The sequence below is a fragment of the Lepisosteus oculatus genome, chromosome 24, assembly GCF_040954835.1.
Source record: "Lepisosteus oculatus isolate fLepOcu1 chromosome 24, fLepOcu1.hap2, whole genome shotgun sequence".
Lineage (NCBI taxonomy): Eukaryota > Metazoa > Chordata > Actinopteri > Semionotiformes > Lepisosteidae > Lepisosteus > Lepisosteus oculatus.
The window spans coordinates 5,049,283-5,064,159 of NC_090719.1; the positions used below are offsets into that span (position 1 = coordinate 5,049,283).

Genomic DNA, 14,877 nt, shown 5'->3' on the forward strand with positions numbered 1-14,877 from the left:
CAACAAAAAGAGGTTATTGTTCCAGTTAAAATGGACCATGATCTTTGATTTGCGGTGAGATATTTACACATGGTCTATCTTTACTTTACCTTTATAATGGGAAATGATTATCATCAAGTCTGGATTATTTTTGCATTGTTGCAGACTTCTAGCATCGCCGAAATTGAATGATCTTTCTTTGTATATGGAGCTTTTAAAATAAAACGTTCTCATCTTGAACTCCAAACTGCCTCATCAACATTTAGCCTTAGACTATCAGGGCATGCCCAAGAACAGGATGCTCTCTATTGTGGAGAGTGTTCGGCCCAGGATGCTGTTATAAGTCTTGAAGTGATCTGTACATGTCTCCTAAGCAGACTAAATGAGCATTGTTCCTGCATGGAATTAAATTCTGTATTACTAGAGATTACTGGTCCAAACTGCATTTGTTGCATGGGGTTTAGTCATGAATCTTAACATACTTGTAACTGTAAGACATTCTCTTTCCCTACTCTTCCTGGCAATTTAAGTGATACTCACAGGTGGGTTTGTGATAAACATCCGGTCTTCATAAATCCTAACAAGAAAGGATTATTAATTAATAGAAGTTCCATTATGGTTTTAAATATCGCTCATGTAAACAATCTCAAAAAACTCAAATGTTGTTTTTTTTTGTATACCAAGCATTTTTAGGTTTATGTGCTAAAACATTATTATTTTAATAGAAAAAAAATAGTTTTTTTTAGATGTAAACAAGGACATTAATGAATGCATTTTATAACTCAATTTCATTACAAATGTTGTATGAAATCTCAATTCATAAATGATTTTGTAAAGATATTGATTGATTTTAATTTTACTATACAGTAGTTGAAGAAAATATTGAAGATGCACCTTTAAATTGTTAAAGTTTAGCAAAAACGTATTGTGAAACTGTACCAAAGTATCAGGATTTTTCTTGAAGAAAAAGAAAATTAGTTTAGAAAATTATACAAAGTTAATTTGGGAGATTTCTGAACCGTTTATTTCTTAGTTTGGCTCATTAAGCTTTTTTTTTTAGTGATAGCACATTTAGAAGGTATGTAGATAACATTTAATTTAAAAAATTGATAAAATACTTTTAATTTTTCATGCTTGGACCTTTTTTTTAAAGATGTTTTGCTTCAATTTATTACTCTCCTGTCTCTATTGCAGATGAAATGAACGATCACCAGAATACCTTGTCTTATGTTCTTATAAATCCTCCCCCAGATACGCGCCTGGAGCTCAACGATATTGTGTAGGTACCAGCAGTGACGTTTTTTAGTGATACCCTCTATAGGGGGCACATACCTGTGTAAGGGAAAATCACCTCACAGCACAATGCCCACAAATCATTGTTATCTGGCATGGAATTAAATTGCATTAAAAACCAAAAAGATAGGATTTATAGCAAACAAAATACAAATTGCCTTTCTGCCAAATGTTTTTTTATATACATTTTCCTGATGTTTTGTGCTTAAAATCCTACAGCAATATACAGTGGTCTTTCTATGGCCCTTTTAGTCTAAAGAAAAGCAATGAAATAAAAATCAAGCAAACATCTGAATAAAAATATAATTGCAGCACAAAGAACGTACTTGTGCTTGAAGACGAGCTTGAAAAGTCTTTGAATCCTGCATGCAAAACATCCCACAGCCAAGGTGAAAAAGAGAAGGCAATCGTACTCAGGACTCTGAGGGGACCAAACACCCTGCTCTCTGGGGCTCACAAGATTGGCTCAAGCAGTCAAGGACTTCTTTATAATTCAGGTCAAGTCCTACGAACCGTAGGAACCGATGGAACCCATCATTGCTGGTTCAAGTCAGAGGTATGGCGCTAGCTGTTTGTGACTGAATTAAGAACAGATTCAAACAAGTGGAGGCCATTGGGATTGCCCAAGCAGCAGTGCACAGCTACAGTAGCTCAGTGTGGCTGGGATAGAGTGGGGATTGGTCAGATAAGGCCTGATCTCCTAGGTGCTCCTGTGACATTCCTGGCCCCTCAGACTTGTGGAAACATTGATGAATGTCCACTCCTTCGGCTGGTGCTCACTCTCCTGTGGAGCTTTCCATGTGGCAAATGATAACTGGCATGTCAGAGGAGAATGCACCTGTGTCTGACTCTCTTCCAAGCAGATAAATGAGATTTAACCATAAAGCCACGTCATATACAATTGGCTGATTACCAATTGGGTAAGTATACAGTAACAGAACAAAAAACTAAATGGTAATTCCAGGTTAAAACAAATCAATTAGTGTTTGGAGCCTCATATTGCAAGTTCAACTTCAATCAGGAATGACCAATTCCAATGTGTGGGTTCCCCAGCTTTTAATTGAGAAGGACATTTTATGTTACTTATTAAATTGAATAATAAAATGAAACCTCTAATAAACTGAAGAGCTGAAACCGTTAAGTTTAAATTAATCACATTATTAGTTCAATTAAGAGTCAAATTACATGACTCGGAGCTGAGCTGGAGTAAAAACCAGCCTGAATGAGCAAAAGTGGGAAACGCTGATGTAGAGGATTTAGAGGGATTCTTAATTATTTCCTCTCCTCTGCTCTAGGTACCTAATCCGATCGGACCCGCTGGCTCACGTCCCTAATGAGCCTCAAGCGGCGAAAGGCATAATGAAACAAGACTTCGGGAGCGAGACCAGAGACGAGACGCAGCTCTGAAAAGGGCTCCCTTCCTCCAGCCCCAAACCGACCTGCTGCTTGTTCTGCTTGGCGAAGACGCCCTGGGAGTGCCTTGGACTTGACACAGCAACTGGCAGGGGGCAGCTGTCCGCTCTGAGACGGGGGAGAGGACGGACTGGTGAGACGAGAACACGAAGGGGGGGAACCGAGATGAGCAAGTGTCAGTTTGACAGACCCCTTCCACAATGGCAGCACTTCTCTAATCACTCTAATCAGTGCGGTTGTGTGAGAAGAATCCACACAACAGGCCCAGAAAAAATGTGGGTTGGAGCACGTCTTGTATAAAATAGTTGTTGACCTACTAAGATGATTGTGGGAAGGAAAACTTCGCACAGTGGTTACCTAAATCAAAGAGCCAATCACCAGGAAACTGGTGAGACCCCCCAGAGAGTAAATGTTGCTAGTAGGTCACGCAGAGAACAAGACGCATCTTTAACAGCCTTTTGCCATGATGCACCAGATTTCTTAAATTATTTCACTATTGATTCTTTTGAGATTAATGAAAAACCACACAGCTGCGCCACACGATTCAATTTTCAGAGGTGTGTATCATTATTTTGGCGTAGGTTAGAATTTTTTCGCAAGCAACTGAGAAGTCTGTTGTCTTAACTGATTTGGTTCGTGTATGATTCTTGTTATTCTGTTAGTGACTTCATCACATATCATAGTAACAGTGGAACCCCAGAGTTCTAAGCACGTTTGGAATGAGGGAAATGCACAGTATGTTCTTCTGAAAAAGGTCATGGATGTTCTTTCACAACTGAAAATTCACATAATACACATTATAGTGATTTGAAAAGCTTTAAGAAGAAAAATGCCAAATTGAATCATTTAAGTTGATCTGTAACATAACCTATATATCCAAGCTTCCTTAACTTGTCAAAACCTTATGCTAAACAGTCCCTTCATTTTTTGTGCAAAACTATTTTCTGCACGTACAGTGCTGTATGTTAGTTTCCCCTCAGTTTCTCTTTTTAAAGTGCAAGTAATCTTTTCTTTTCGGATGTCTTAGTGTTCTGCTATACATGGACAAAAATGAAAACAAAATAAGAGCTTCGTTTTAAACTATTTTAAAGCCTTCTTACTAAAAACAAACATTTAATACATTTAATCTTTATCTTAAAAATATCCAAACTCACACCTCATGATCAATTCTAGTCTGGAGAGTTAAGGATTGTTGAATAGTCTGTTGATAACTATGGTGTTCATGTGTCTGAGAATCTACTGTGTATCAGCACACCTGTGTTAACTAGTGTGGCTCAGTGGTCTCCTTATTAAAGCCTGTATACTGTATGTGTATGCATCACTAAGCCATATGCCAGCTGGTCTGTATATTGAGTGACAGGATTATAATCATCGTTGTCTTTATCTTCTGCCTTATTTATTTCAAGTTATGGTTATAAAGTTTCATTCCACTTTTTCTGGAGAATCCTGTTGCCAGCCAAATTGGTAAGTACTGTGGCTTCCAGATTTATTCATGCTTTTGTCAAACAGTAGCTAAGGGTTAATTAAGACAATTAAATGGTGGTGTACCTCAAGTGTGCCTACCAACACTAATCGATAAAATATTTTAAAATTGTATGAAATGGAGCATTTAATATTGTAAGAACAGAACATTAGAATATTTGCACATATTTCTAAATACACAATCCTATAATTTAACCTTATCTTGTTCTTTAGATTTTAGTTTCTTAGCAAAAAAATTAATATGTCTGAACAGACAAAATCAGAAGTTTCATTAATTTTGCTTTTAACTTCTGTTTATCAAGAATATTAATACTGAGCTGCTACTTTTGGTTGGTTTGATTTAATACTTTGATTGCACACTGTTCCTCTGACTATCAGCTATCTATAATTTTTGCACCGTACTGTATATAGACAAAAACCCTGAAATCAGGGATTAGTATCACAAACACTTTGAACTTGAGAAGACAAAAGGTCTCACTACTACATTTTTAAATCATAGATGAAACCTGTAACTGATTACTTTTTAAGGGAGGATGAGTATGATATCTATACCAGCAGCCATATCACCCTGCAACTCACCACTAGCAAACCACTGAAGCTCAGCAGGTGTGAGCCTGGTCAGTACCTGGATGGGAGACCTCCCCCAAGGTTGCTGCTGGAAGAGGTGTTAGTGGGGCCAGCAGTTGGTGCTCACCCTGTGGTCTATGTGGGTCCTAATACCCCAGTAAAGTGACGGTGACAATATACTGTAAACAGGCACTGTCCTTTGGATGACACGTAAAACCGAGGTCCTGACTCGCTGTGGTCATTAAAAATCCCAGGGCGTTTCTCGAAAAGAGTAGGAGTGTAACCCCGGCATCCTGGCCAAATTTCCCATTGGCCCTTACCAGTCATGGCCTCCTAATAACCCCTATCTATAGCGCACTATGGCTGCCGTCGCATCATCCAGGTGGATGCTGCACATTGGTGGTGGTGGAGGGGGTCCCCATTACCTGTAAAGCGCTTTGAGTGGAGTGTCAAGAAAAGCGCTATATAAGTGTAAGCAATTATTATTATACCTGCCAACTCCTTCATTGGCCCTTAAAGCAAAAACACAAGATTACAGATTAGGTGGTGTCTGTAGAAAAGTTGGACATTCTATACAATGTTTACATAGTCTGTACTGTATATATACATATAGTTTTTAATTTATTGAATTGTTTAATACCTCATTTGAATGAAGAGAGAAGCACATTTCTCTGCAGCTTCTCTTAATTTACCATAAAGCACTTAAAACAAAATAAAACATTTTATAGTGTCTTTCATGCTACATCATCTGTATGGCACTGTACAATGAATCACAGAAAATATATATACATGTTAAAATAAAAATTTAATTATTTATGACACCGACTTTCTGACAGTACATCAACATTAACCATTTGTTTTTAAACAAAATTGATAACCTTTCAAATGGAAGATCATGCTAAAATTGTGTTTTGATATAAAGCGGGGAAAATTCAATAAAGAGAGTAGGATAATAAAAATGTTTAAGAGTTTCTCACAGAGCTGGGTGGCACTGCCTGTTGTGATGAGGAAGGATTGTGTTTGAGGACACACCGTTGTGCAGTTCCCAGTGAAGGTGACGACAAGATGCTCACCAAAAAGGTTCAGAATTACTCGCTTTACAGAATGTTGTATCATTTTGCTCTCATTACTGTCATTGAAGCTGTTAATCATCACACCAGAACAGTCAGTGTCTAACACTTTACAGCAAGTCAAAGCTTTGCCAACTTAGGACTTCCACGTTTGGATTTTTCTGGAACCTCGAACAGCATAGAGAAGGAATGTCCTGAGGCCTATCCAATGTTTGTATTTTTTATTTACTGTAGATATCAGCCAGTACCTCAGTTACGCATTAACGCACACCGTCACACACACAGAGTGGTGCTGTGGTCATATCATGTATTATTATATTCTGTTGTACCTGTATGTGAAAAAATATTCTACTGTAAAAGTCATAGGGTTACACACAGCCGAGACCTGCAGTCTCTGTTGTTGCTAGGATACAGGGCTATTGCTGTTGTCAGCAGTTGTGTTATGTGCTTTGATGCGATCTTGAGTGGTCTTAATAGATGGAGGCTTTGCAATTCCAAAAGCTGGTGATTTTGTATATGTGTACTTATGTATCATTTATTTTATGTAAATTTTGTTATAAAATTTATATGAAAAGTATATGTAAATATATTTAAATGTTTGCTGTAACCCTGCCAAATTTTATGTATGAAATGAAAAGGATGCCAATTTATATGTCATTGAAGTAGTTTAGTTCACAGTATATAATATACTTGTACTACATGTGGCTTTATTTAATGCATTTAGCTAAAGAAGGGCAGTTTCTATTATATGAACTGGTAGCACTTCTTTACCCAAAGGGTTGTGGGGGTGTGGAACAAGCTACCCAGCCATGTTGAAGCTGATGCCATGGCTTCTCTTAAGGAACAGCTGGATGACATCCCTGCATTATGTAGCTACTGTGAGCTCTATGGGCCGAAAGGCATAAAAAAATGTTGTAATATCACAGGTGTCACAATAACAATACAAAGAGAAGGGGCTGGGGATCCTTATGACTTATGACTTAAACGATAAATGCCTGAGTGCTTCTTCACTTTTTTTTCATTTTTGCAAAGAACGAGTAAATATTCTAATGCAGTATTGACAAGCATATCTGAAAGCCTGCCTGTGTCACCAAAAACCTATAGCACAAATTCTCAGTACATTCTTTTGCAAGTACTGTCTCACTCACATTTCCTGAACCTGTTGAGACCGTATCTATAATTTAGAAATGTGAGGAAGCAGACAACCAATCAATTCTGTGGAATACCCACAAGGGGGGAGGTTAAACCTGATTGATTTCAGAGGCACAGAGGTTGAACACTGCAAAAAGCTGCACAGATCTTACAAGGTTTCTTTGTGACGGGGATGTGACAATTTGTACCCGTGACTTTCTCACAGAGCTGTTGAAAACAAAAAATCCACAACAGTGATAATTGGATCAATGCTTTTTTGTCCTCTACTACATCAACCAGATTGGCCTCTGCTCACCACAGTTGAGTGGGATAGGAGCAGGACTGTAAGGTTTCCTAGACATATCTGCATGTTTTTTTGTTTTTTTTGTAGGAAATGAATTTCCAGAATCACCAAGGAATTGACATGTACTAACTTCTGTGGGCACAGTTAAGTTTTGGAATCCTGTGATGCATGCTGCGATACTAAAAACATTTTCGATATTTCAGTGCCCAGTTGTGTGAGGCAAACCCCACGATTCTTCATACAGTATATCTTCATAACTGATATGATGTGAATTCTCATTTGAATTTGTATTTGTTTCTTAAGCTCGCACAGAATGACAAAACGATTTAAGATGTAGTTTGCAAGGTATGACATCAACTGGTATGAAAATACATTTAGGAATGTAATAATAAATAATAATCATTATTCTATATAGTGCCTTTAAAATTACTTAAGCAAGAAAAAAAATAAGAAAAAGAGTTAATCTGCACAAGGGTTTAGAATGCAGAAGTAGATGCAAGGGGCAGACATACTGTAGAACTGATTTAACTGAAAGCCTTTCTGAAGAAGAAGGTATTGAGTCTGGATTTGAAAGTGCTCAGAGAAGGTGGCTCTGATATCCTTGGGAACAGAACTCCAGAGCTTCGGGATGTAGCAGGAGAAGGCCATGTCACCCATAGGGTGCAAGCAAGCTTGGGGGGGGACAGGAGACCAGAATCAGATGAACAAAGGTTACAAGGTGGGAAGTAGAAAGATGGTAAGTCAGACAGGTACTAATGTGCCAAGCTACGCACGGAGACTAGAGGTAGTCTGGTGATATTTCTGAAGGAATAATGATGTTTTTGTACAATAATGATGTACACAAGCGAGTTAGGGATGGGGGAGCTATTGACTTAATCCACTTGCCTGAGAGCCAATCGCTAAGCTGTAGGAAACGAAGAAAAGTTAACCCAGGGACAGCCTCACAGGTGGAGATAGAGTGGGGGAGCGATGCAGGATCACAAATGCCAGCAAGACGGAGGCAGACTATGGTATTTCTAGTTTTTTTTCAGGATGTGGCAAAATTACAAGTTAGAGCACAAGAGCTGAAGGAGAACTGATGTCATCTCTCCCGACCATTTGTTAAAACTCCTTTTGGCAAGTGAACACACTTCACATTTTTGGATCATGGAGCAACTTGGCAACCAAATGAGTTAGACTGACTGAGTTGTTTCTTCTTCTTTCGAACCTTTTTTTCTTTGTGAACACTCAGATCATGTTTTAATTTGCTTCTCACAGTATGTGTTTTCATCTTCATCAGTTGTTTTATTTTTAGCCCTGTGCAGATTTTATGCACTACAGACTTGAGTATATAGTTTTTAAAAAATCACCCAACTCCTTTACTGCACTGCAAATCTGTTGTAAACTTTATATTTTATTGCATCTGTACACTATATGTTTAACAATTCAGAAATGCATGTTCTCTCCTTGCCAAAAGTAATGTATTTTACCTCCAATGCGACACCCTCTTTTCTGAATGTGTGAAATATTCTGTTAAGGAGGAAAAAAAAGTATAAACTGTTTTGTAAAATTTCTTATATGAAGTCAGCGTACTTCATTGTTCTATGTAAAAAAAAAACAATAAATTAGCTGCATGCAGCCATAATCAGTTCTCACTGTTTTATTGGACAAGTATCAGAAGTCAAATGTTAATATATTTCATGTTATTTACATAATTTCATTTATGCAACATACCAGTTTAACCTGGTGTTTGGCATGTTTAATTTTTACAAATGTGCATTGTTTACAGTGTGCTGCTGAAATAGTCTAGCCAAGCTTTAATATATTTTAGCCTGAAGAATTTACAAGGAAAGATTCTATTCAGCTGCGGATTCCCATGTCAGAACTTGAAGCAGAAGGCTGAGCCTCAGCACTTTTTTTTCCTAGTCGAATTTCAGGGCACAAAGCAAAATTGTTAAAACGGAACAACACCCAAAGCAGTGTTGCACATTCTTACAGGAATGTTTACAGCAAACATCAATTATTTATTCCCTAATCAAATCTTATTTTATCTTAACAGTCTTTAAAGTAGAGACTGTAGAGACTATTTTACACTTAATCCTTAATCACAAAGAACATCTATAAAATCCAGTGAGCAACAAAATAAACATAACTGCGACTGTGTTACTAAAAGTAATTTTTAAGGAATTAGAGCTTTCTGCTCTTATGAGCACATGGCTTGAAGCACTGGTAGGAGTTCCCTCCTGTATTATTGACTTCCTGTCATTTAAGATGTAATCATGCTGCGGGGGAAGAAAGCACAATTCAGCTGAACTAATTTACGTGCTTTAAAATAAAATGCCAGAATATACACCATTCAGCTCTGGGCTTAGAATGGATAAGACTCTTCCTCCAGGGTCATGGGCTCCCAATCAGTGTTTTATTTGCTATATGGCAATTCACAACTGTTGGGCACAGAGCACTTTACAGAATTAAAAAGTATTGTATAGCAACAATACTGTGGAGTATTGTGGAGTTGTCAGCTTGTCAGGTGCACACATGCCAGTCTTAGTACTACAAACAGAAACTGTACTGTGTGTGTGTGTGCCATTGATGGAAAAAATCAACGGCAGAAAAGAGTATAAAGTGATATGTAAAGAATTGACTAATATTTAATAGTTAAAATCTAAAATCTATTTTTTTTTTACTGACATCTTAGATCTTATTTTACCTTTGTACACCATGACCACTGACCTGCCCAGCATAAACAATTTGGTAATTGTTCATGTCACTTCTATTGTCACACCATTAAAAATAAGATAATATTTAAAATGATGCCCTGGACAAAATACTCTCTTGACGAAGCAAAGAACAGCAGACAACATGTAAATTCCAAGGTCAATTTTGCTTCCAACTAGCATGCCTGTAATTGTTTTTCATTAATTCACATTTTCACTTAAGAATGTTTAATAGTAATCAAATGAATAAAATGATTTAGAATATGGATTTACAGTAGGTTAAATTGTAAAATTGAAATTCATTCTGATGCCTTTTTTTTTTTTGCTCAGACTGGATTGAATCTATTTCAAAGCACTCTTCCTGTTCCGTTTCCTCTCCTCTCTCTCCTGGAGCCTGAGTAAGAGATTGACTGAGAGCATTTTGTTGTTTCGCAGGAGGTCGCTGTCACCTGGAGGCCTTTCGATTGAGGCCTTGCCAGTGACCACGCGTGGGGGCGCCGCTAGGAGCTGTTTCAGAATAGTCCTGGCCGCTGGACAGGGCTTGTACTCATCACAGCAGTTCTGGTGATACTTCCAGAACCTCTCTCGGGTCAGAAGCTCACCTGTCCAGAAGACCACTTTCTTTTTCTCCTGCTTTGTCTTCTTCCGCTGCAACACAGTATGGCCTTGTTTACGTTTAGCATCGGAAACTGCAGGGCTCTTGAAACAATTTTTCCCATGAGCCTTTCTGTACAAATGACCCTCGACCCCTGGCCACTTGCTGCCCTCATTGGCCTCATCCCTCTCGTCTTTTTTGTCAGGTCCCTCATCTTTTACATTTTCGGCAGCACACGGTTGAAAGTTTGGAGGCCCCAAACTGCCTTCAAGCTCATCAGTATCCCATCCCACATCACCACAGTGTGGGGCGTTATCAGCCTTGAAGAAGAACCTCTTAGTGGAAACCAAACAACTTGGGAAGTCTTCCAAAATTTGCAAGCCCTGGTCCTCTGTTTTAGAATGATCCTCCATTTTGAATTGGTAACTTGCTTCGTGAACTTTGGCCAATGATTCATTCGTAGGTTTTGCAGCTTTGTTTAGGTCAAGATCACATGTCCACATTCTTTCTTCCCCCTCAAGAGACAAATCCCTCATATTGAAATTCAAATTGTGGCAGGATTTGCTTTTTTTACTTAAAGCTCTTTTCAGCCAGCGCCTATCTTCCACACTGCAAATCCCAGCTGTAACTTGAGTTCCAATTTGGGCTTGGGCATTGTCGATGTCATGCAGGCTGGGATTTTGAACATAGATGTTGTGTTCCTCACAGTGGACCACACCCTCCTTTCTGAAATACTCTGCGTCTGTAAAAGAAAAGCAAAATTCAATTCAATTCAACTTTATTGTCATTATACTTACACAGGTGCATAGTATAATGAAAAGTGTTTCTCATTAGTCACTCAGGTCCAGTATATAAATAGGACTCACTTGAAAGGTATGAATTTGAAAAATCCGCAGCACACACCAGAATGTGAATTTTTACATTGAGACATTTAAATATCAAGCACTTCCTTATAGGCTTCTGTAAATACCATGTAAGGGTCCATCAAGGTAATATATGTCATATTTCTCTGGAAGCTACAGACTCACCATCTGATTCAAAATGGTCTGTTCTTTCTACATTTTTTTTCACTTGACCCAGTTTGCTGGCCATAGGCAGACAGGTCAAGTCAGGAGCTGTCCTGCATAAACGGATCTGATCAATCTTTTGAGTGATTCTTCCCTCCTTTCCTCTTCTTGTAGACGTCAAGGCATGGTTCCCTTGGAAAGTACAGTGTGGAGGAGAATGGGGACGATCTGCACCACTGGACAGCCTGTTATCTGTGTCTCCAAAACCCCTTTCACAATCAACAGTGTCCCAGTCCTTCCTCCCAGACACCGGGCCAGTGAGGCGATCTTGTCTGCAGTGCTTATGCATCAGACAGACCAGCAAAAATACAAACAGTAACAGAATGAACCCTCCTGGAAGACAGAAAAATCAAATTTGTCAAGGAGAATCCTTACTGCCATCTTTTTGGAAATGTCTATGTGTACACATCCTAATATAGCTGCAAGATAAAAAAAAAATGTTTCAATAAAAGCATTCAGTGGGCCGTACTCCTCCACTAGGATAAAATCGACATAATTGAAACCATGTTGTTTTACATTTTGTGTTAGAAAAATTGTATAAGTTTTAAAATACTGAAGAACTGAGCAACAGATACAGTATATAATAGCCATAACAGCTGTATTTGTTTCCATTTGTCAGTGTTTGATTTAAGTGACACGATATTTGTTTAATATACTTATTAACCACGACATCTTAAATGCATAGAAGTTGCAAGAGCAGTCACCACAATTTAAAAAAAATATACTGCATATATTCTCCATAGGTACACTAATCATACTGGTGAACATAAAGTGGTATTTCATATGTGATTTAGGAGGTTATATTACCCATCAATCCATAAACCCAGTACTGGCAGCAGTCCAGTATTGCTGTGCAGTCATGTGGGTATTTATCTTCAGATGAATTTGTATTGCAGACAACGTGGTAGACTTCAAGAACTGGATGTCTTTCAATCTCAGCTGGACTGGCACAGGTAACTCTGGTGGGATCCATGACCTTGACTTTCAAAGCAGTTATGGTGCTTACCAGCACACAGCTGCACAGCCATGGGTTGGTGTGGAGATGCAAAGTTGTTGTGGATTTTGGAATGGAGGGAAGAGATGTTAAGTTGTTACGAAACAAAACAATCTCCTTCACTTGGGTGAGGGGTCTGAAGGAATCGCCGCTGACGAACATCAGCTGATTACTGGACAAGTCCAGTTCCATCAAATATCTCAAACCGAAAAACGTATCTGTGGAAACGTAGGTCATTCGATTGGTGCTTAAATTCAGTTTTTTGAGGTGAAGCAAGTTCTCAAAAATTCTTGGTTGAAGATAGGTAATGCCGTTGTTATCCAGTTTAAGAATTTCAAGATTTGCCAAGGGCTGAAACCACGGCGTTCTCAGACTACCTAGAAAGTTGCCAGACAAGGTCAGCGCAGTGAGGTTGTGAAGGCCAGCAAAGGCAGCACCTTCAACTCCACAGCCGCGGATGAGGTTGCTGCTGAGGTCCAGCTCTGTCAAGCTGTTCGGCTCGGCCAGGGCGAATGAGTGTTCCGGCAGGGAAGAAAGAGGAAAGTTATTGATGGACAAAACCTTGAGCTGAGAAAAGTTTCTGAAAGCTTCAGCTGGAAAGTGGGTCAGAGGTCCGCCCCGTAGTAGTATCTTATCGATAGAGGTGGGGATACCTGCCAAAACTTCCAACAAAACATTTCCATTAAAAATCCATGTTTTATTTGCATGTATTGTGTCAAAACCAATGGCCTTTGCCCATAATTATTCTAGAAAGCTCTTCCATGCACAGTACTTAATGTTTTAATTGCTTTATGTTAGAACCACATTGTATTCAAATCATTCAAAAAGTATAATAATTTAAAAGATTCAAATACTGAATTGGATGAAGAGAAACATTCTATTCATCTATTTCATTTTAGTGTATTTATTATGACACTTGAATAAATAAGGTCATTCAATTACAAATGTAAGAATTAATGACTAGGCAAAATTCTGTTCTCCCCGGACTTTCACATAAAGTGCTACATAAATTACCTAAAGCTGTGCATGACATGATTTTACATATGAAAACTATGATTTGGCAACATTACAAATATAATGTACAAGAATATAAATGATGATGCATGCCTCTATACCCAGTATATATTAACTTAAACAGAACATCAAAACATGAACCAATTTTATTCTTCTTGAAGATCAATACAGTATGTAGTTACTTTTTGCAGAATAAAAAAAGGGTGATTTAAAAGATGTCCAAACTCGATAACAAAGCGGACGTGCCAATTCTTACCAGTTGTCAAAGAGGAAACATGTGTACAGTCCGCCAGGCCTGTAAGACAGAACTTGCAGTTCATGGGACAGAGACGAGCAGAGTCAGAAACCAAGACCGTCAGAGAAAGAATCTTCAACAGCTCTGAAAACAAGTGCACACTGTGAGGGGCATTGTAGCTTTAGGCTGTGAATGCTAAAGCAAATACTGTATTACTGGTCATGCAGAACTTTAAACTGATTTCTTTAACAGAAGTTTAAACTCGGAATAGCATCTTCTCTACAGAAGCATGATAAAATAAATTCTCTAATAAAAGCCTTCACAGAAAGAGGAAAAAAATGGAACTAAGAACAGAAATAAGAGACTGGAAGAGCTGATGAAAGTTAACTTACTGTCCATTCTTCTTACTCAGGGTAATTTGAATTGAACAAGACTGAAGAGTGAATGAACAGTGGACTCTGTGTTGCAGCATTTTGAGCCCAGTAATCGATGCAGTGTTGGTGACAACCAGCATTCACGGCTGTTAATTAACCTTTATTTTCTTTGGCTTAGGGATGAGCACTGAAGCCAATCAACCGTATTACATAGGCCTTAAACATTAACCCATCTTAGCAAGCCCAAGCAAGTAGCCACTAAATTTCGTGTGACTTGAAATTCTAATAAACCAGCTAGGGGTCTGAGACATTCTGTCACTATTATTAATTATTTAACTGGACTGTCAGGTATTTCATTTGGTTGAGTTATGAGACGTATTCCCATGATAAATAAAAATTCAAACATCCGAAGCTGGTTTTAAAGCAAATGAAAAATCTGATATGGCTTCTTAAATCAATAAATATATTAAAAATGAAACCAAGTGTTAGGTTATACAACTGTAGGCAGAAAAAGAAGTGCAATAGAAAGGAAGTTAAATCAGTGATTTTAACTATTTCTGTTAAGATTGAGAATAAATGATTGAAAAAATGTACCCCAAATGTGTTGATTCGGAAATAAAATATTAAATATTTAGGAATCCAACAATGAGAATCAAAATTGCT

The 14,877-nt window shown here is 38.1% G+C and overlaps 2 protein-coding genes across 13 annotated transcripts in view; one reads left to right on the plus strand and one right to left on the minus strand.

Annotated features, from left to right (window-relative positions):
- Window positions 1-8,866, plus strand: part of LOC102686091 (potassium channel subfamily T member 1) — a 128,766-nt gene extending 119,900 nt beyond the window's left edge. For all 12 annotated transcript variants that reach the window (XM_015366489.2, XM_015366491.2, XM_015366483.2 and 9 more), the window contains 2 exons: window positions 1,174-1,258; window positions 2,568-8,866. In XM_015366489.2, the coding sequence (XP_015221975.1) occupies window positions 1,174-1,258; window positions 2,568-2,679 (197 nt within the window). In that variant the 3' untranslated portion in view covers window positions 2,680-8,866. The remainder of the gene's footprint in view (window positions 1-1,173; window positions 1,259-2,567) is intronic.
- Window positions 8,864-14,771, minus strand: LOC107079794 (uncharacterized). Its single transcript, XM_069183292.1, has 5 exons — window positions 14,233-14,771; window positions 13,862-13,984; window positions 12,405-13,253; window positions 11,559-11,930; window positions 8,864-11,272 (listed from the first exon to the last, which is right to left on the minus strand). Exons 1-5 carry the CDS (start codon window positions 14,237-14,239, stop codon window positions 10,278-10,280), a joined length of 2,346 nt encoding a protein of 781 aa, XP_069039393.1. The 5' UTR covers window positions 14,240-14,771; the 3' UTR covers window positions 8,864-10,277.
- Between the last annotated feature and the right edge of the window lie 106 nt (window positions 14,772-14,877).